This window comes from Meles meles, chromosome 4 (assembly GCF_922984935.1).
Source record: "Meles meles chromosome 4, mMelMel3.1 paternal haplotype, whole genome shotgun sequence".
NCBI lineage: Eukaryota > Metazoa > Chordata > Mammalia > Carnivora > Mustelidae > Meles > Meles meles.
This window is the reverse complement of record NC_060069.1, coordinates 26,832,124-26,854,221: the sequence shown is the minus strand read 5'-3', so window position 1 is coordinate 26,854,221 and position 22,098 is coordinate 26,832,124. Positions and strand designations below refer to the sequence as shown.

Genomic DNA, 22,098 nt, shown 5'->3' with positions numbered 1-22,098 from the left:
GTACTCCTCCTTCCAAAGTACAGAGCTGTAGGTGAGGAGTGGTACCTAGCCAGGGAACAAGGAAGAAGAAGGGTTATTGTGTGAAAGCACTGGAATTGAGGATCTATTTGTTATAGAAGCTAGTGTTACACTAATACAGTAAAGAACTCAAGGAAATACTGGGAATGAAAAGAAGCTTATAATGAAGGTGTAAATTAGTAAATTCTGAATACAAACAAAATTGACCAAAGTTGTTTTAATAATACCGTCTAATTATTATAACTTATAATAGTCAATAAACTGGCTTATTCATTTGTTTCCATGACATTTCACTATCTATATGGATCATATACATGCTGTAAATTAGAAATCACTTTGAAATAAACAAAATAACATACATATCCCCTGAGCAAAAAATCCTCTCTCCTAGAATTTATCTTTTTTTTTTTTTAAGATTTTATTTATTTATTGGACAGACAGAGATCACAAGCAGGCAGAGAGAGAGGAGGAAGCAGGCTCCCCACCAAGCATGAGAGCCTGATGCAGGGCTCGATCCCAGGACCCTGGGATCATGACCTGAACCAAAGGCAAAGGCTTTAACCCACTGAGCCACCCAGGTGCCCCTCCTGGAATTGATCTTAAAAAAATGAACGCCAACCAGAAGAAAGCTCTAGTACACATTGTACAACAACGGAGGTTGACAATTTCTTTGTTTTTTAGCGACAAGTGGGGAGGGGCAAAGGGAGAAGGAGAGAATCTTAAGCAGACTCCAGGCTTAACATGGATCCCGTCACAGGACTTAATCTCACGATCCTGAGATCAGCACCTGATCTGAAATCAAGAGTTGGATGCTCAACAGACTGAACCACCCAGGCATCCCCAGAGGTTGACAAAGTTTTTTCTGTAAAAGACCAGTAAGTCAATATTTTAGGCTTTGAGGGCTATACAATCTTTGTTACAACTACTCAGCTCTGCCACTATAGTGCAAAAGCAGCCACATGGAATACACATAAGTGAACGAGTTTGGCTGTGTTCCAATGAAACCTTATTCACAAAAACAGGTGGTGGGCTGGATTTGGATGCAGGGGGCTGTAGTTTGCCAACCTCAGCAAATGTTCAATGTAATATCATTTATAGTAGCTAAATGCTCAAAAACAACCCACATGTTCAAAAGTGAATGGTTAAGTAAATTAAAGAATACCCATTTCAATGACTGTACATATTATGCACAATTACAAAGACTTTATAGCAACAGACATGTTAGTAAATAATGAATTTTGTAATTAAAAAAAAAAAAGAGAGGAGGCAGAATCCATGATTATAATCAGTAGGATTACAGCTCCACAAACTTCATGTACACACTCAGACAAGCACCAAAATAGATCATCTGTGGAATTTGTGGAATGGTGAGGCCATGGGTGAATTTTGTTTTTAGTTTCTGTGGCTAGCAGCAATTCCATATTCTACCACGACCAAAAAGCCCATTTTGTGAACTGACCTAGAAGCTTTCAAACCCTCTCTACCTTCCTCCCCAATGCTGGGCCTTTGCAAAGGCTGTTCCCTCCTCCCAGACACTCCCACCTTCTCCTCCGGCCTTGCCCCTTCCCATACTCAGGGGAGGTTCCTTCCCTAGAGAAGTCTGACTTATGGAATAGGGAGGACCCCTGTTACCTGTGCTTACAGCATTCCCTACTTCCTTCTTCCTGACGCTCACCACCCTGACACGAACCACACTTGACTCATTCAGAGATGCTCCACCTTGCTCATTTTTACTTCCCTGGAGTCAGGGCTGTAACTTACAACGTGGTGGAGTGTTTATCTTTCCTTGCCATGTGCCATATGCCGGCATCAAAACTTCAGAAGGGTGTCAGCAGCATGGAAGAACATTCCAGAGACACGAGTGGTGCACACCTTGAAGCGCTGAGAACCAATGGTTTGTGGGGCTGAGACGGCGGGATGGGGAATCAGGCGTGTTCGGTATCACTGCCAGAGCGGGAGTCAAAAGGAGCCTGTGAGCCCACCACCAGCAGCTTTCAGTTCTTTTATGAACTCTTCTAAGGAACGCCCCACTGCTCTCACTCTTAATGGCACAAAGGACAACAGGGTGTGTAAAAATACGTAAAAAAAAAAAAAAAAAAAAAAGGAATTTAGATGAGGAGGGCTCTGATGGTAAAAAAGGTCGTAGGAATATCTTAAGCAATTTATTTTCCTTCATCAGTTTTTCTTTTTATGTATTCCTAAGAGTATATAAAATTCCGATTTAATTAAGTCTAAAAGAACTCTTCGAGGGGTGCTGGATGGTTCAGTTAGTGAAGTGTCCAACTCCTGATTTCAACTCACATCATGGTCTCAGGGTCCTGAGATCAAGCACCCCGCCCCCCATCACACTCCACACTGGGCGTGGAGCCTACTTAAGATTTTCCCTCTCCTTCTCCTTCTGCCCCTCATCTCCCTTCTCCTCCCCTTCCCTCTCTCTTCCCTCAAATAAATAAATAAATAAAAGAGAACTCTTCCAATGAGCATAAAATAAAAATTCCAGTAAGAGAAGTGTCATCGAATGACCATTTTCTTTTTTTCTTAGCCGTGCCTCAGAGGTAATGAAAGCTGACACCTGTTCAGGGTCTGGATTTTGTGCCCACAGGGGAGACGTGGACCTGCCCTGTTCATCACTGGAGCCTCAGAACAGGCGTGTCTGATGAAGTCCCAGGAAAGAGCATCCTGCCGGCCACAGGGCCACGACGAGGACCCCACCGCAGGGTTAGCGCCTGAGCCAGAAACAGAAATCCGAAAGCGAGTTCGCCACATCCGGCACTGGATTTGTTTAGCCTTTAATCCAATTCTGTAATGCCACTATTCAGCGTCTGCCAGCATCGTGTTAAATTCGGAGTCCTGTCCTGACAGCTTGACACACTGACAGACACTTCCGTCATCCCTAGGCTTGTCTCTGTTTGCTCTGGCACAGGAACCTGCTGTTTTCACAGTGTGAGTCAATGGAAACCTGTCAAGTCAACTAAATAGGAAAGAGAGGTGCTCTCACACCGGCAGCCAGGGCAGCGAATGTCACTTTACCAGAACCTCCAGGACGGGCATCCTAGTCTCTCCCTGCTGGGGTCTCAAATGCATCTTCCTCGTCCTCTCCTCCCTCCGCAGCGAGACCCCCCCACCAACATCCTGGCCTGAAGTTAGTGCTGTGGGCACACGGTGCTTCCAGGCCTGGCACAGGGGCCCCCCCCAGCCCCTCGCAGGCACCTCCCCACATGGCGTTACCACACCTTCTGAGGAAGATCCAGGTCTCAAGCATTTCATGTGGGCTGACTTCTTTGAAAGGGGGGCTATTACCAGGGGCTTTGGCAAGAAAATATACTTTCACTCATTAAAAACAAAACAAAACTGGGCACCTGGGTGGCTCAGTCAGTTGGGCATCTGCCTTCACTCGGGTCCTGAGATCGAGCCCCACGTCAGGCTCCCTGCTCAGTGGAGAGTCTGCTCACTCCCTCTCCCCCTGCTCTTGCTCTCTCTCTCACTCTCTCTCTCTCAAATAAATAAAATCTTAAAGAAAAAAAAAAAAAAAGAACTGCTGTGAAGGAATCAGGACTGGGCAAAATGACAGGGTGATGGGGTTGGGGCGGTGTTAGGGGGACGACTTCAGAGGAGGGCGCTGGAGAAGGCCTCTCAGGGGCAGGACAGGGAGTGGTCCAGCAGGAAAGCAGACAGTCTCTACCCTTGGATTTGTTTCTGTTTCCTGATCTGTAAACTATGAGAAATAGGGCCTTGGAGCCTCCACGTATAGCTGACAGAAAAGGAAAGAGTAGAGAATCCTGCCCCTTAAAAGCCTCCAGCAGGGAGTGACAATACCTCTTCTACTCGGATTCCACTGGCAAGAACTAGCGGCAGAGCCACGCAGACGCAGCCGGCAGGAAACGTCTGCCTATACAGCTGTCCATCAGGAACCAGCCCACACCACGAAAGAGGGAGCGTGAGCGTGGGGTGAACACCTAAATATCTGTCACCGCACTGAACCCTGTACCACAGTAACTGACTGCACAATTACGGTGAATCCCGACGCTTGCAATGAAATATGAAAAACAGTAGGAGCTAAATGATAGGGGAAGGTCGGGAAGATTAAGTGAGGTCATTCCTGTCAAGTTCGTAGAAAGGGAAATGGTAGGTGACGAGCCCTCAGGAAAATATAGCCATTGTCCCAAGGATGTGACATGTGACCTAAGTCTTTCTTTTCTGTCTTTGTCATTGTTGTTGTTGTTTTTGACTAGGGACAGGCAGTTAAGCTCCACATAAACGATTAAATTCGGAGAGGAAGTTTACAAAAGGGTCTCGTAAGCATAAAAATTGAGATAAGGTGTATTTAAGGATCAAAACATGTTTTCTTCCCCTTCTTCTTCCTTTCCATCAACTGTGGCTACAAAATACTGCCCTCCAAACCAACTTTAATGTCCAGTGATGGGGTGGCTCTGTCCTGCACTCTTTGGAAATGTCAAGGTCATGAAAAACAAAAAGGACTCATCTGCCTTGAAGAAGATTAAGGACACAGGACAAATGAATATAACTCGTGATCCAGGATGGGATCCTAGAGGAGAAAAAGGACATCAGTGGGTCAACTGGCAAAATCCGAATAAGGCTGGTGGGAGAGATAATAGGACTGGTCAGTAATTTCCTGATTTAGGAAATGCACACTGGAGTATTCCTGGACAAAAGAGCACAATGTCTGCGGCTTACTCTCAACTGATTCAAGGAAAAAATAATATATACATATGCAAAATGATTATTAGACAACTGTGTTAAAAGGTTAACAGTTGAGAATCTATGGGGAAGGATATATGGAGAATTCTTTGTATTGTTCTTGAAAAGTTTCTGTAAATCTGGAATTATTTGTAAATTAAAAGTATAAATGTATTTATAATTAGAGACTTAAGTCACAGGGCACATCTCTAAACATTTTTTTTTTAATTTTTATATATTTTTTAAATTTTTATTTTATTTGAGAAAAAGAGAGAGGGAACACAAGCAGGAGGAGCAGAGGGAGAAGTCGGTTCCCCACTGAGTAGGGAGCCCAGTGCGGGACTCCATGCCAGGACCCGGGGATCGTGATCTGAGCCAAAGGCAGATGCTTAACCAACCAAGCCCCTACAAACATTTTTTAAAAATTGCAACTATTTCGCAAGCAGGGCTAACTCGATCACCTTAAGACATATTTTGGGGGCACCTGGGTGGCTCAGTCATTAGGCATCTGCCTTTGGCTCAGATCATGGTCCCAGGATCCCGGATGGAGTCCCACATCCGGCTGGGCAGGAGGCCTGCCTCTCCCTCTCCCACTCCCCCTGCTTGTGTTCCCTCTCACGGTCTCTCTCTGTCAAATAAATAAATAAAATCTTAAAAAAAAAAAAAATAACATATTTTGGGGCTGCAGCATCTTATATTTAAAAGTTCTACTAGAATGCTGTAAAATTTACTTGGCAATCTAATGGTTTGGGGGAATTGGGGACATTTCATTCGATACCCACAGAAAGCCAAAAGCAGTTCTTTGGAATGTACTTTTCATCTTTTGTCTCTACTCTGCATCTGAGAATGACTCTCTGATGCTCTCTTCATGTTTGCTCTATCTTTATGGTCCTGCTTTTCTCAGCAGAAATTCAAGGACTGCTTCTCTTTTTGAATAAGCTATTAAGGAAAAAGATGTACCAAAATAAAGAAGATTGAGATGTTCTTGCCATCCAGAGTGTCAGGGGATGGCCATCTCTTCTCTGAAACACTGTTCCTAGAAGCGAGCAATGCCTCTATATGGAGAAAATAATAAAAGTCTACAGTCTACGCTGCTGAGGATTTTTAGAATTTGACCACAGTGGAAAGTCTTGAACTGGTTGTACTAGTTTCCTGTGGTTGCTGTAAAAAATTACTATCAACTTGGTGGCTTAGAATAACGGAAATTTATTCTTTCACAAGTCTGTTAGTCAGACCCAAAAATCAGTATCATCGGGCTTAAACCAAGGTGGTGGCAGGACCTAGTTCTCTCTGGGGACTCTCAGGAGAATCCATTCATTGCTTCTTCCAGCCTCCCGTGGCTGCCGTGGTATCCTTGAGCTCATGGCCACATCACTGCAATCTCTGCCATATCTTCATGTCGCTGTTGGAGAAGGTCATCAAACCAATGTGACCACCAGTTGACCTGTGAGCTGGACCTGGGCACTCGGAAATCCTTGCCCCTTCCCTGTCCTTGGAATGTGGGTTCCACTTACCCTTCCCGCTCCCAGGGACTGCTCCAAGGACAGAGCCTTGAGACAGTGAGGTAATGTTGAGAACATGTGGACCATATATGTGACTGAACCCAGTTAAGGCCTTGATGTAAACTTTTAAGGTTTGTTGGGCAGGTGGAGAATTCACTCATCTTGCTGCTGCCCAAGACAAGCCTCGTATCTAAGTTCCCTTTGTTTATTAAATGTGCCTCCTTCCTCAGCTCCGCCTGCCCTCCCAGTATGGGGGGCTGGTTTCCTATTACACCTGGGGAAGGTAGGAGAGGGTTTCAAAGCCAACAGTCCCCATCCCCTTCTGCTTTGTGTGTATCTTCTAAAAACACTTGTCATTGGACTTAGGGACTCCCAGGTAATTCAGATAGTCATTTCAAGACCCTGAACTTCATTACATCTGAAATACCCCTGTTCCAAAACGGTCACGTTCACAGGTTCCAAGGGTAAGGACACAGACCTATATTTTGGCGGCTATCCTTCAACCCACTAAACTAGAAAGTAATTTTTCATCCCTAAATCACAGCAAGACAACTGTATGTTGAAGTAGCAATCACATCTCTAAATGTGGGATAGATGTCACCACAAATTGTGAGAGTAGGTCAGCAAGGAGACCCCGCTAGATCCAGGGGAATGCACGTTATGCGACAGAGATTTTTTTTTCCTCTGACTTAAGCAGCGGTCAATAAACAGGATATACTGCTCAGTAATGGTAATATTTAAGGAACCCTCGTAAAACCAGGTCACATCAATACGAGGGTTAGTGGGGCCTCTTTTACCTTTTCCACGTGAAACTCACAACAGTATGTCAAAGAGGCCCCAGCTCTGAAGTCAAATTGCTTTTCTCCAGGAAAAGTTCCTGTGGTTCTGTTCTTAAGTTTTTCCAAGGAGTTAAAACAGATATGATCAAGTTATCTATAGTATGACAACAGTGACATTCTTATCATTCCTTTCTAAAAGGTGACAGAAATAATTCTGCCCTCTATTGAGTTTATATTTCATCCAGTACACGTTGATTTGTTTTCCTCTCCTCTTGTTTCAAATAGGAAATGACAAAAAATAACAGGACTATTTAAGTGGACCTCAAAAAGTAATGTCAGAAGTCTAGAAGGCTGAGCAGCCTGGCAATGCAGATCCAGAGGGGGACTGGGGCAAGAATACTGATAAGCCAGTTGTGCGGGTGGAAGCTGTCTGCAGTCAGTTGGCCCCAGAGTCTCAGCTCAGAGCCTCAGCAGAGATCAGAATGATGGGAAGCAACTCTAATGGCTCCGTTTAACCAGGTCCATGCACCACTGCCCAGGCACTGCAGGGGGCGCTGCTGCTAACCCCGCCCACGTGCACTAATGATTCCCCTTTGGACAGCTGCAGCAGTCCGGCTCAGAGGTTCCTGGGAGTTTATCTACTCCCCACCACCCGAAGTCCATAGTCAATAAAGGGTACAAAAGCCCAGCTCCCCGGCCTCAAAAGAGGAGAATCTCTAGGGTGTACGTACTCACTTTCCAGAGATCCCTGAAACATCAGGCTGATGCTTAGACTTATAAAACCCATCTTTGTCTGGCTCCTTCTCCTGCCCCTGCCTGCCTACCTCACTCAGAACCGACCAAATGCACAAGAACCCCATCTCTAGCTCTACTCTATGGAAGCGGACTTCAACACTCCCTGTAATGAAAGTTGGGAAATTTTAAGAAAAATGCTGGTCCCACAATTTTCTTGTTCCCTAAACTTTCCCAGTTCTTAATATCTTAATGCTAAGTGGAACTCTGAACACCAAACACTAAGCAGTCTTTCCCAATGTCAATGGATGTGGAAGACGCCTGACAACCTGAAGGAGAAGATCACAAGGTAAGGTCTGTTGTGCTGACTTTTGGGACAGATGAAAGATTTCCAAGAGCGGGCCACATTTGGTCCAGGAATTCTATTTTAGGGACTTCTTCTGATATTCCTGTACACGTACCAAACTGTGTTATGTACAAGGCTATCTGCCACAGCACTGAGCGAACAAAAGATTGGAAATAACCCAAGTGCTGTCAGTGGGGACTAATTCAATAAATGATGGTAAATCCATTCTCTGCAAGGCAATGCAGCTGTTACAGAGAATGAGAACTCTTTCTGAATGGACGTGGAATCAGCTCCAAGATGGAAAGTTAAGTAACAAAATTACAGAACAGTGAGTTTAAGTATGCTCCCATGCGGGGTGAGAGAGGAGACACACATGTGTGCACAGACACACACACAGACACAGAGAAGCACAAAATAATTCCTGAAGGATATACAAGAAACTGCTATCACTGGTGGCCTCCAGGGAGGGAAAGTGGAAACTGGAGGAGTTTCTATACTTTTAAAATCTTGATCATGTTATCTGTTTTTTTAAAGACTGATGTACTTATTTGAGAGAGAGAGAAAGAGAGTGAATTGGTGAGGGGAGGGACAGAGGCAGAGGGAGAATCTCAAGCAGACTCCCAGCTGAGTGTGCAGCTTGATGCAGGGCTCGGTCCCACGACCGCGAGATCATGACCCAAGCCGAGATCATGAGCTGGACGCCTAACCGACTGAGCCACCTGGGCGCCCTGATCATGTTATCTGTTTTTAAAAAGTAAACATGATCTGAGCAATTACGCAGTCATACCTTCTGTTTGGATCAGGACTTTTATTTTGTAGAATGGCTCTGGAAGAGACCATGGAAGAGAAAAGGACGGCTGGGAGAGGGAGGCAGTTTTAACAAGCCTAAAGGCTGCAGAGAAGGCCCCCTCCCCCCCGCACGTTTCCTCATCTGTAGAATGGGAATACGGACACCTCCTAGAAATGCTATAACAACAAGTGAGTTCTTGCAGATCAAGCAGGCAGCACAATGCCCACAGCACGGGCTCAACAGATTCACTGCCCAGGAATTCAGTGGTGTATGATCATAGCCAGTACAAAAATAATATGGTCATTACTGTTACAAGGATGGTACTGCAGTTGCCCCATCATCCCTGACAAGGAGCAGACGCAGGAGAGGCTTCTGTGGGTGCAGGAGTTATCTACGGCTGTGTACCACATGACCACAAAGTAGCTTAGAACATTTATTTATCCTGTCACCGCTTCCACTGGCCAGGAGCCCCAGGTGGGAGTCTTCTGCTCTGGGTCTCACAAGGCTGCAGCAACATACTGGCCAGCCTGGGGCTTTATCTGAGGCTTGGGGCCCTCTTCCAAGGTCATGTGGTTGATGGCAGATTTTTAGTTCCTTGAGCTATAGGACTCAGGTCTCTGTTTTTCTGGCCATCAGCTGAGGGCTGCTCTCAGCTTCTAGACACAACTCATGGATGCTTGCCACATGGGCCTCTGCCCGGCCCCTTGCCCCACTCCCAAAGCAGATGACTTCTCAGGGCCAGCAGAACTTCCCTCTTGGGAAGGACCCAGTACCTTCTTCTTCTTCTTTTTTTTTTTTTTTTTTTAAGATTTTTGTTTACTTATTTGAGATAGAGAGAAAGCAGGAGCAGGGGGTGGAAGTGGTGGGCAGGGGCAGAGGGAGAGGGAGAAGCAGGCTCTCGGCTGAACAGAAAGCCTGGTGTGGACTCAATCCCAGGACCCTACGATCATAACCTAAGCCGAAGGCAGATGCTTAACTGACTGAGCCACCCAGGTGCACCCCCCTACCAGTACCTCTTTGAAGGACTTCCACCTGTAAGGGCCTGCTTAGCCAGAGTGAGCCATTTTGTTGTTTATGCAGTAAACTTAGATTGACCCTGCCCCCCCATTGGAACCTACTTAGAAACCAGTCTGGGAAACCAGTAAAATATGACTGACCAGCCCCTGATAACAGAGCCCATATACCAGGACGTGTCAGGTCAGGGGGAGGTAACAGAGCCCAGAATACAAGGATGAGTCAAGCCAGGTGGAGACATCCAATCAGGAAAGCACCTCCCTAACCACCCAAGAATGTGGGCCCTGCCTTTTCCGCGCCAATTCTGACCAGAGTGATAAGGCTAGTTCAAATAGCTACTATAGGGTGAATTGTAATTCAGTTGGCCACCTGTGTGTGGCCTGGCTCAACCACATGGCCTTTACTCTATAAAAGTTAGTCTGTGAGGCTGGGAGGGGTCGCCTCTTTGCAAGAGACGGCTCTGGCAGGTCAGTTTGATTCTCGATGCCTGGCACGAAATAAGCTTTGCCTGACCTTCGCTTTGTTATCAGTCTCGCTTCTTTGACCAGGGACCCAACACCACCTGAGTAAATCAGGCTCCCTTGGAGACGATCTCCTTTTGATTAACTCAGAATCAACAGATTTGGGACCTTAACTGCATCGGCAACATCCATTCACCTTGGCATGACATGACATAGCCACGGGAATGGCACCTGTCAGCTCTGCTCTATTTGATCGGCTAGAGGCACGTCCCAGGGCCCACCCACACTCACGAGGATGGATTACACAGGGTTGTGACTCACTGGGGGTCACCCTGGGGTACATCTGCCACCTTGGACTAGACTGGGAACCTGCTCACCCTACCTGAATGGACGGCACACCACAGAGGCAAAAGACCAGGCCTTGCCCACACCTGGCTTCAAATGCTGGCTCCAGAATTAAATGAATATGTGAACCTTGGGCAAGTTACAACACCTCTCAGCCTCTACTCAACCAAAAGAAGGGGAAGATAAATAATACAGGGTCACTGAAAGGGTGAAACCAAGGGAAACTGCATGGGAAACTGCCTGACATTGTACAGCAAATACACAAACCTTAGTTCCCCTCTCTGGTCCCAACCCTTCCAGGAGGCACTTGTGACTTACAAACAAGGATAATAGTGATGGTTTCCTCTCAAGCCTTCCAGCAGCCCTCTGCGTGACATGTAAATATGCTTTCTGAAATACTATACACATACTGTTCAATACCCCAGTGAGGGGTTTTCCCTACTCTGGCTGATTTCATCTCTTGCAAAGGGTGAAATTGCCACTGGCACCTGCTGTCGAGTCTCACAGCCCCTCCCTTCAGATCTGCCGCAGCCTATCCACCAACGCAGAGCCGACGGGATCAGTTAGGGTACAACCAAACAATGGCCTCATATGCACGTATCCCATCGTTTTCAAATAAGGCTTAATGACACGGGAAAATACTCATAGGGTATTGACAATGAGAATGAAATGACCCCAAATTGTCCTTTCATGAGCTCAAGATCTGGACACAAGCTGGCTGGTTCAAAACCCAGCTGCACTCATACGGCTGTGACTTCGGGCAAGTTACCAAACATCCTTGCCTCTGTTTCCTCATCTATAAAATGCAGGTAATGACAGAACTTACTTATCATGGGGATTAAATGAGGTAACACGTGTAGAACACCTGGCCCAACGGGAACTCAGTGAGTGATCAACTCTATGATTATTATTGAAGTATCACTTTTATCACTTGAGAGGAAAAGTTCGAAAAAGACTTCGTCACAAACAATCACTAATACTGTGGCCGCCGTCTTAGGAAAATAAAGAAAACCTAGGAAACAAAGTGAGTAAAACCACGCTGCGGTCACAGGATAGTTAGTAATTCTCGATGCTTTCCAGAAGGTTCCAATTTACTCTGTACCTGGAAGATGTAATTCATTTCTCCTTTATTTCCTCCTTCCCATCCCCTTCTTAAGGAACTGCATTTTCTCCATCTTTAAAACTCAGGATGATACCCCTCCCATCTTTCACAGCAATCCTTTCCATGGGGAATAGGAGGAGAGCGCTTTACAGACAATTTCCCCTTCTCTGTCAACCCACCTATCCTTTTACCTATCGCCAAGTAAGGGAAAAAAAAAAAAGTGTGGCTGCCCTGGGGAAAGGAAGGGCCGTGTTCCGATCAGATGAGCGCTGATTAAAACACAAACCAGGTGAACTGCTTTTTCTGTAGGAGGCTGAGCAGCTTCTAGGTTCTGATTGTGATTTCTGCCTGGGAGCTGGGATAGGGTGGGGAGAGAATCCCTCCCATTCTCTTTCTTTCGACAAAGTCCCTGGGGCTGCCCAGCCGCCAGCCGCCAGCCGCCAGCAGCAGCCAGCCAGTAGCCGGCTCTGTGCCAGGATGTTGCCAGGATGCCGGGGCCCGGTGAGGAATGCCGGAGAGTGAGCAGCAGGCGAGGGAGCGGCCGAGCCAAACTGGTGACAAAGGCGGCAAGCATGTGGCAGGCGGCGGGTCAGAGGGAGGCTTCCATGGGCAGCACGCCTGGGCCAGCGCGGGAGGGCAGAAGGCAGGGGGAGGAAACAGATGGAGGGTCCAGTGGCGCTGAGCAGGAAGCACTGGGAGCACGGCGGGAGGGTGAGGGCCTGGGAGGAAGGGAGCAGAGAGGAGCCCTTCCCTGACTCCGAAATTGGATGACACATACTGACCCCCACAGGGAGTCCCCGAGTGAGGCCCAGGATTGCCCGGGAGGGTCTTTAATACCCACCGTAATGCCCAAACACCCACGGGACTCCCTTCTGCCTCATGCGAGACCACACACGCACCCACTTGTGCTCCCCTGGCCCCTGTAGCCCAGGGGACCCTCCATCTGGTGTCTTCCTCTCCTCCGGCCACTGGTTTCCAATCTGGGGGCAGGTGGTTTTTGGGGTGCCCTGGAGGGGAATTCTTGCCAGTCGTGCAGAAACGCACATGCTCTGCAGCCTGAATAAATAAGCTGTGGTACTGTCGCTCTTCAACTTTATGCAGATGCTGTCGTCTTTACTCAGATTCAAGTGCACTGAAGAGCACTACAGAATCTTCTAGCCCATCAGTGGCATTGTTCCTTTCCCAAACCATCAGACACCAAAAACACTATTACAACTTCAAATACTATTACCATCACCTCTGGCTCCTTGAAATTTCTGGATGATAAAGGGACACCCAATAATTTCCAGATATTAAAACGTTTACATCACTGTTTAACGTCACCAGGCTCCGAAGGGCACAAAACACTTCATCTCTATCTCTGTGAAAGGTCACTGCATTTATCCTGAGGAAGGATTTAGGGATGTGTATACCAGGACTTCTCTACAAGAAGTTCACCGCGGCTTTGTTTGTACATGGACAGAACTGGAAGCTTTCTGAGCCACAACAAAGGGGAGGGGGCTTTCACCCAGGCCGTGGTACAGCCATGACTGGCTACAGTGATGCTGGTAAAAACCAAATGGCAGACAAACATTAAATGACACAAGAAAACATCTATCGCATATTAAGCCAAAAAAAAAAAAAAAGGCATTTTAGAAAATAGATATACATCATTCTAATTTTCTATATAAAACAAAACAGGGGACCCTGGGTGGCTCAGTCGGTTAAGTGTCTGCCTTCGGCTCAGGTCATGACCCCAGAGTTCTGGGATCAGGCCACACATGGGGCTCCCTGCTTTTCCCTCTCCTTCTGCCTCTCCCCCATGTTCGTGCTCACTCTCTCTCTCTCTCTGTCAAATAAGCAAGATCTTAAAAAAAAAAAAAAGAAACTACCCCAAATTATAGATGTCTACTATGAAATGGCATAAGATTTTACTTTAAAAACTAATCCTGAAAAACAGAGAGTGAGTCTGCTTTTTTTCTGTGTTTCCCCAAGTTTCTTTTTTTTTTTAAGATTTTATTTATTTGACACAGAGAGAGAGAGAGAGAGAGGAAACACAAGCAGGGGGAGGGGGAGAAACAGGCCTCCCACTGAGCAGGGAGCCCAACGGGGGGCTCAATCCCAGAACCTTGGTACCATGACCTGGGCCGAAGGCGGACACTTAACGACTGAGCCACCCAGGTGCCCCATGTTTCCCCAAATTTCTACAAAGAACAAGCATTACTTCTGTCATTGGGAATAAAGCTCCTAACTTGTTATGTTTTATTATTTTTATTTATTTGGCTATTGATGGAAAGTTGTTCTTGGATCAGGACTGGGCCGCGAGTGAAAGAATCTTGGCAGTGAGGTTCTTCGCTGCCTTTAACCCCTTTAACCCTCTGGCTTCCAGGAAATAGGACAGGGGTGTGCAGACTGCATTTGGGAACCCAGCTGGTAGCTGCCCTGCTACACACCAGCCCTGCTGCGGAGACCTAAAGCAGAACAAAGAGGGGTGGACCGTTCTGGGTTATGCTGGGTCATTCTCCACGCATAAGTCCATTCCCAGCTACACCAGAGGCTGGGCTCCCCCACAGTCCAATTCTGTTTGGGAACTGGGCTGTGAATTTCCAGAGTGAAGCTCATAATCGCCCTGGCCTGCTGGAGGGTATTTCGAATGCTCTCTCATGCCAGAAAACTGCATGTACCCTCCCCTGACTCACAACTCCACTCAGCTTCCACCCAGCCTGCGTCAGCTCCTTTAAGCTTCTTCCAGATAAAACATCTCTTTAGGATACTAAATACTGGCAATGCTCTCATTATTATCCTGAAATGAATAAAATGTATATATATAATATGATCCTAAACCCTGCCACAACCAAAAGTTTCCATAAAGTTCCAAAATAACCTCTAGGGGGCGGTACAGCCCTGGTTTGAAAACCACCACTTGGTGGGTGGATGGTGACAGGATGCTTCCCTGGCATTCTTTTTTTTTTTTTTTTTTTTTTTTTTTTTTTTTTTTTTTTTTTTTTTTAAAGATTTTATTTATTTGACAGACAGATCACAAGTAGGCAGAGAGGCAGGCAGAGAGAGAGAGGAGGAAGCAGGCTGTCCGCAGAGCAGACAGCCCGATGCGGGGCTCGATCCCAGGACTCTGGGATCATGACCTGAGCCGAAGGCAGAGGCTTTAACGGCATTCTTAAATGAAGGACCATACCCACGAGGTGCTCTTGCAGGCCCCGAGGGTCTGGTCCTTGCATTTTTCTCCAGTCTCACCCAAACCACTTCCACCTCTGTTCCCTCCTCTCTAACCATAGCAATACTCCTTCTTCCAGACTTGCAGAGTCACTGTCCGTGTTTCCCCTTCCTCAGGAAATGCTGTTCCCTCATTCTTCTAATATACTATCCCTTCCTTAGAGAAGCCCTTCCTCACCGCCCAGACAGGTCAGACTCCCCGTTTAATTCTCTATGACACTTAATACCTCTTTTTCCGAGCTCTTGTCCCAGTTTACAGTTACAGATTTATAATCGTTTTATCAATGTTTATCTTCCCTATTTGACTGATCTGCCTTATTTACTCTTCTTTTCAGCGTGTTCTAGCATACAACAGGTGCTCAAATATTTGCTGAGTAAATAAATGAAACTTCTGGAGGACATATAAGTTTCCATCTTTGCTGCTTGTGAAACCACTCTGATTTTCCTTCCATATGGTTCTGCAAATGTCACAGCCACTGTTTCTCTGCACACGCAGAAAGGGTCTGTCTTCCACGCGCCTCACAAGAGAACACAGCAGATACCCAGGAAATGAGATGACCTCTCCTTCTAGATGTCAGGACTGCCCAAGTGCTTCCTCACGTCCTGCTGTATTCTCTTCCCCTCCAACACCCCCAACCTATCCCTTATCCAACTTAAACATACGGAATAAAGAAATCCCAGAGGTAAGGGTGCACTCCCAACCTCACCAACCTGTACTCAGCTCTCAAGTTTCAACTCAGATGTGACCTTCTTGAAGGTTTCAAGCCTCTCTCCTTCCTTCCTAGTGCAGGCAACCAGACTCTTTTTTTAACCTCCCCTACCAGTCAATTTTGGGACTTGTCTGTCTCCTCAGTGAAACCACAGACTTCCTGAGGGCAAGGGCTTTGTCACAGCCCCCTGCTCCCGCAGAAATGAAGATGAACATGGCATTCATAAGTGTCCGCTGAACAACTGAACTGATGAGGAATGCTGGCAAGGTCACACACAGGGCCATCTGGACCCCTCTGGACCTCAGGGCACCCCCCTCGGGCTCAGATTCTGTAAGGTCTGCAGGGGACATTCCTCTGTCTAGTAGTGGATGGGGAGGATGGCCGGGGAGTTTCCTGTGTGGTGGCGCTCCCACACCCACCACGCAGAGTCCCCCCTCCGAACTCTTCCCTAGATTTCCTTTTAGCAGCTTTACAGAGATACAATCCACACATTTAAAGTGTACAAGCCAATGGTTCTTAGTATATTCACAGGGTTGTGCAACCACCACCACAGTCCATTTTAGAACATTTTCTTCATCCGAAAAGAAACCACCTACTCTCAGCAGCCACTCCCCATTGCTCCCAAACTCCTCAGCCCTGAGCAACCACTACCCGACTTTCTGTCTCTAGAAATTTACCTGTTCTGGACATCCCATGTTAATTAGTGGACTCATAGAATATGTAGTCTTTTGGGGTGCCTGGGTGGTTCTGTTGGTTTAGGCGTCTGCCTTCGGCTCAGGTTAGGATTACGGTTAGCCGAAGGCAGATGCCTAACCGACTGAGCCACCCAGGCATGCCTCCCTAGTGCCTTACAAAGAACAGTGATAGAGTTCAAAAAACAGAGCTATTAACAACAACAAAGAAACCCGCTCCTTTAGGGTCACCAAGTGTGACAGTCTCTTGTCTAAAGAGGGAGACCCAAGAAACTAAACTACGAGGCCACAAGATTATAAAGATTCATTAAAGTGACAAGTGCTAACATTCACTAAGAAACTCACTTCCTTTCCATTATCTCTCCTCATTTTCTGGTATTGGTGGACCCAGGAGAGATGCAAAGCAAAGAAAGGAAGTTGTTCTCAAAGGGAACAGCCTTTTCAATAATTTTTTTTTAATATTTTATTTATTTGACAGAGAGAAATCACAACTAGGCAGAGAGGCAGGCAGAGAGAAAGGAAGAAGCAGGCTCCCTGCGGAGCAGAGAGCCCAATGCGGGGCTTGATCCCAGGACCCTGGGATCATTACCTGAGCCAAAGGCAGAGGCTTTAACCCACTGAGCCTCCCAGGTGCCCCTTTTCAATGATTTCTTAAGGTAATATATTGACAGGTCTGCTGATTAGACCATGAGGAAAAGACTTTATGGGAAGTCTAGGACATTCAGGTCAGCCTTTTCAGGATGCAAATGAGATGTCGGTGGTCTAAATCAGAGACCCATGGATAGAGTACCCATTGGTGGCCCCATTTTAGCTGCATCTGCCCTTCCCCAATGTAGTTAACTCCTGGCTATGCACATGTTTCCAGCAAAAAGTTAAAGAATATCAAACGTCCATGCATGCTCCAAGAGAAGAGGAAGAGGGGGAGAATGGGAAAGAGTTAGACAAGAGGCCCAGGAAGACAACTCTGAAGAGTCTCTCTATATGACCACCCTGCAAGGACAAGTTCACTTCCAAGGGGTCGGCTCAAACCAGCCTGCAATCACAGGGGCCTCCTCAGGGAAGGGAGAAGGCATTAGAATCCCGTGAAGAAGGTTTTAAGGCGTACAATGGAGAAGCCGTTCTCTAGGTCTTTGTTCCCTTCATGGAACAACAGGCCCTGTGACTATCACCTGCAACCCAGCATAAGAGCCACAGGTGAAGAGGCTAGTTGAGGAAATTTCAATGAAATGGAGCTTTCTCTTCTCCTCAAACCTTACCCACCAAGCTCATGGACCAACCTGGAGCTTTCTTAAACCCATTACCTTTGTCCATGAAACTCATGGACCAGAAGAAGTGGTCCTTCTGGTCCTAATTTTTGGCCACCGAACTCATTATTTGATTCATGACATGTCTTCCAGTCTCCATTAGGGTCTGTCTCATTCCCGCTCACCTTTTAAGGATGAAGAGGTAGGCTGGTCCCCTCTATTCGGCTGATCAGCAGTTTTAATGTGAGTCAAAAAATGCCCGGCTCAGGACCAACACTCCTCAGCACAATGTGTTGTTGTTCATAGCTAACACTTCCTAATTTTTGGTCCATCTAGACACCCTTCTTAGAGAAAAGAGAACTCAGCACCCCTCCCTTCAGATCTGGCCTGAGCAGGAAATGAGAGCCCCCTTTACACACACCAGAACAAAGTGCGGTGGATTCACCGGCAAGCTCTCACGGTGTCCGGCATCCTGGGACTGGCCCACCGTAGGAAACACTGGCTTCTGGCTGCATAACCTTGTCCCTATGTCCACCTTTCCTCCACATCCCTCGTCAAAACTACCACTTCCCCCGCCACCATTCTTGTTGCAAACATTACTATGAGTGGACTCACCAAGAGCCCAATCTAGTTTCACAAAACACATCAGACAAATGGGAAAGGTGTTTAAGATGAAAATGTGTTTAAAGAAGAAAAAAAATGGAGAGAAAGAAAAGAGTGGGGAACAAGAGAACAGGCCAGATGACATCAGCCTTGATGGAGGCCACCATCTGCACCGCGCTTGTCCTACTCAGGGCTCAGACCTGCAGCGTGCCAGGCTTCTTAGGTGACTCCCCATTCGGGTGACTCTGGCTCTCCAAAACGAGGATTCCCCAGCACCGCCCATCCACAGTTTTGCTAAGTTACCCGCAGTCAACCATAGAGCAGAAGCAGATGACCCTCTGCTCTGCTGATTCGTCAGAAGCTCAATAGCAGCCTAATGCAATGTCACAATGCTTTATCTCATCTGGAAGGCATTTTTTCATCTCACATCAGCATAAGAGTGAGTTCATACAAAAAGGCATTTTGAGAGCGAGAGACCACATTTACATACTTTTTATTCCAGCATATAGTTATAATTGTTCTCTTTTATTATTAGTCATTGTTAATCTCCTATTATGCCTAACTGATAAATTAAACTTTATCATAAGTATGTATATACAGGAAAAAACAGTAAATACAGGGTTTGATACTCCCTACAGTTAGCAGGGGGACTAGTGCACAGGCTCCTCAAAACGGAGCTTCCCCATCGATCCTCCGCCTTCCAGCACCCCCCTGAGACCCGGACCCTCCCTTGAACTTGAGAGGTCGGGGGTCCAGGACAGCTGTCTCCCAGGGTCCCCATTCCGTTTCCCCACCAGGGAACTGAGAACTTCGGATTTCCTCTCCTCTGCGAAACTGTGCCCAGAGCAGGGCAACCCTACTCTCTTCGGTTGGGAGGAAAGAGGAGGCCTCGAGGGGGAGAAGGTCGGGTTTCGCCGCCTCAGCGCCCCGCCTGGAGACTCTAACACCCCCGACTCGGGTTCGAAGCGGCGCGGCCCAGAGAAGAGGAAGGAAGAGGAAAAGCAACTTTTGCCTGCGCTTTCTGTCGGAAAGCGGGCCAGGCCCCGCAGAGGGCTGGCTGGAAAAAGCCTGGGGCCCTGGAGACCTGCGTCCGCGGGAGCGAGGGCGGCGTCGCGGCTGAGTTCCAGGGCCGGGGCAGCGCACCCAACTTTCCGAAGGAAGCCCTCCCCGAACTGGGCTGTGGCGGCGCCGTGCCCCGCCCCGCCCGCCGTGCGAAGCTCCGGCGGGCTCCGCCCGGCTCCAGCCACCCCGCGCGCCACCGCCCGGCTCCCCTTCCTGCCCCGCCTCTCCGCGAGACCCCGGCCCCGCGCCCCCGGCCTCTCTTACCATCTGCGCCACCTTCAGCAGGGCCGAGTACGTGCGGGGGTAGACGGGGTCCATCGGCCCCTCCGAGGGCCTCGCGCTCGACTGTCCCGCGCCGGCCCCCGGGCCGCCGCCGCTGCTGCACGTGGTGCGGACGAGCCCAGCTCCATGCGACATCTCGGGGCCCCTGCCCGCCCGCCGGCCGCCTCCCCGGCCGCGGCCGACCGGCCAGATAAGAGGGGCGGGGCGGGCCGGGGCGGGCCGGGGGCGGGGCCGGGGCGGAGCTGGCCCGGGCGTGCGGTCGCGGAGCGCCGGTGGGGGCGGGGCGCACGCGTCCGGGACCCGCGGGGGAGACCGCGGTCCCGCCTTGGCGGGACACAATCGGACAGGGGGGCGGGCCGGCGATTTCCCGGGAGAGCGCGGCATCCCTGCCGTCGCGGAGGCGCGCAAGCTGGCCTGGAGGGAGCGGGCACCCGGTCGGTGGGCTGGGCCCTTCAGAAGTCGGCAGGACCCGGCCGCAGCTGGGTCTGGGCCTCCGGGGGTTCTGTGTGGGCGTGGCTGCGGACGTGTGGGAAGAGGCCTTGACTCAAGTGTAACTTACACCCACTGAAGTGCGCAAACCCTCCGGGTTCAGCTCCATTACTTTCCCTTTATGTGCACACCTTTGTAGCCATCACCAGATCAATAGAACGTGCCAATACCCCCCAAAAGATCCCTTGTGCTTCTTCCCAAACTACCTTCCTTCATGGCACCCCTGGCCCCCAAGCCTGAGGCCACCACACTATTCTGCTTTCTGTCATTATAGATTTGTTTTGCCTGTTTCTGGACTTGCTGTACTTGGAATAGTACCGAGTAGTCTCATTTGTGTCTGGCTTCTTTCACTCAACACTGCCTTTGAGATCTTCCTGTTGTACCTAATAAAGCTGTGGTGAACATTCTGGAAAGTTTTGTTCGTTTTGGTGGAGGTAAGCTCTCATTTCTCTGGGGTAAATACCTGTGAGCGGACTTACTGGGTCACAAGGTGAGCCTACGTTTACTGTTATTAGAAGCTGTGAAAGAGGGGCGCCTGGGTGGCTCAGTGGGTTAAAGCTTCTGCCTTCAGTTCAGGTCATGATCTCAGGGTCCTGGGATCCAGGCCCACATCAGGCTCTCTGCTCAGCAGGGAGCCTGCTTCCCCCACCCTCTCTCTCTCTCTGCCTGCCTCTGCCTACCTGTGGTCTCTATCTGCCAAATAAATAAATAAAATTAAAAAAGAAGAAGAAGCTGTGAAACATACTGGGTTGTTCCCTTCTGGGTTATTATTTTTAAGATTTTACTTATTTATTTGAGAGAGAGAGAACAGAGGGAGGAACAGAGGGAGAGGGACAAGCAGACTCCACACTGAGTGTAGAACCCAATACAGGGCTCTCATTCTCAGGACCCTGAGATCATGACCTGAGCCCCTCTGGGTTATTTTCTGGATGAAGACAGGCCCAATGGGGGCTACCACCAGCAGATATGTTATCAGTGTTCCCTTTGAGCAGAGCATTCCTTGTGGCCAAACTTCTAACTTCATTTGTAAATCACCAAAAACATCTGCCTCTCAGAAATTACAGGATACCTGCGCTGTCCAATTAGAAGACTGCCATCAGGGGCATCTGGGTGGCTCAGTGGGTTAAGCCTTTGCCTTCGGCTCAGCTCATGATATCAGGGTCCTGGGATCGAGCCCCACATTGGGCTCTCTGCTCAGCGGGGAGCCTGCTTCCCCCTCTCTCTCTGCCTACTTGTGATCTGTCGAATAAATAAATAAAATCTTAAAAAAAACAAAAGCAAAAACAAAACTTGAGCAAGGTGCTTGGCCGATGTGCCAGCCTGGTGTGCAAGTAAAGAATCCGTATATCGGACCTGCTACCATGAATACGGAGATTTCTACACTGGTGTGATGCCTCTTGGTGGGAAGGGCTGTCCTTCTTGGAGCAAGGGCTTAGGCAGAGGACTCTCTAACCCCACTTAAAGATTTCACACTCTGGGAGAAAGCCAAACAGACGCAGGATCTCCAAGCAGCTGGTGAGAATTCAAGAATTCCCAAGTTCTCTGTTCACCTGCCCTGAGGGAGTGTAGTTCCAAGGTTTCAATTACTGTGTCACTGTCTGACTGCAACCCATTTACACCAATGTAATTATGATGACCTCTCCGGTCAGATATACTGAAAAGAACATAATAAAGTGAGAGTTGACTCTGTATCAGTCACAGTGCTTTTGGTTGCAAGTGAGAGAAACCAAACTCAGGCAAAAAAGAATTCATTGGCTTGTGTAAGTGTGGTATGCAGACATGAGACCTAGTTCAGGCACAGGCAGAACCAGGAATTCAAATCAGGCATGCTCAAGACTTCTGTTCTTCTGGTTCTGGAGGCAGGAAGTCCAAGATCGAGGAGCCATCAGAGCTGATTTCCGGCGAGACCTCTCTTCCTGGATCATAGACGCTCACCCTCTCACTGGGTCCTCACATGTCCTCACCCCTCTGTGCACAGGGACTGGGGATGAGAAACAAAGTTTCTCATGGGGGGAGGTC

General features: G+C 48.1%; 1 protein-coding gene across 1 annotated transcript in view; it reads right to left on the bottom strand.

The window, feature by feature from the left end:
• The window catches only part of CMTM7 (CKLF like MARVEL transmembrane domain containing 7), a 57,645-nt gene extending 37,867 nt beyond the window's left edge, over positions 1-19,778 (bottom strand). Inside the window, exon 1 of the mRNA XM_046001344.1 lies at positions 19,573-19,778. Within this exon, the coding sequence (XP_045857300.1) occupies positions 19,573-19,725 (153 nt within the window). The 5' untranslated portion in view covers positions 19,726-19,778. The remainder of the gene's footprint in view (positions 1-19,572) is intronic.
• Positions 19,779-22,098: the final 2,320 nt, after the last annotated feature.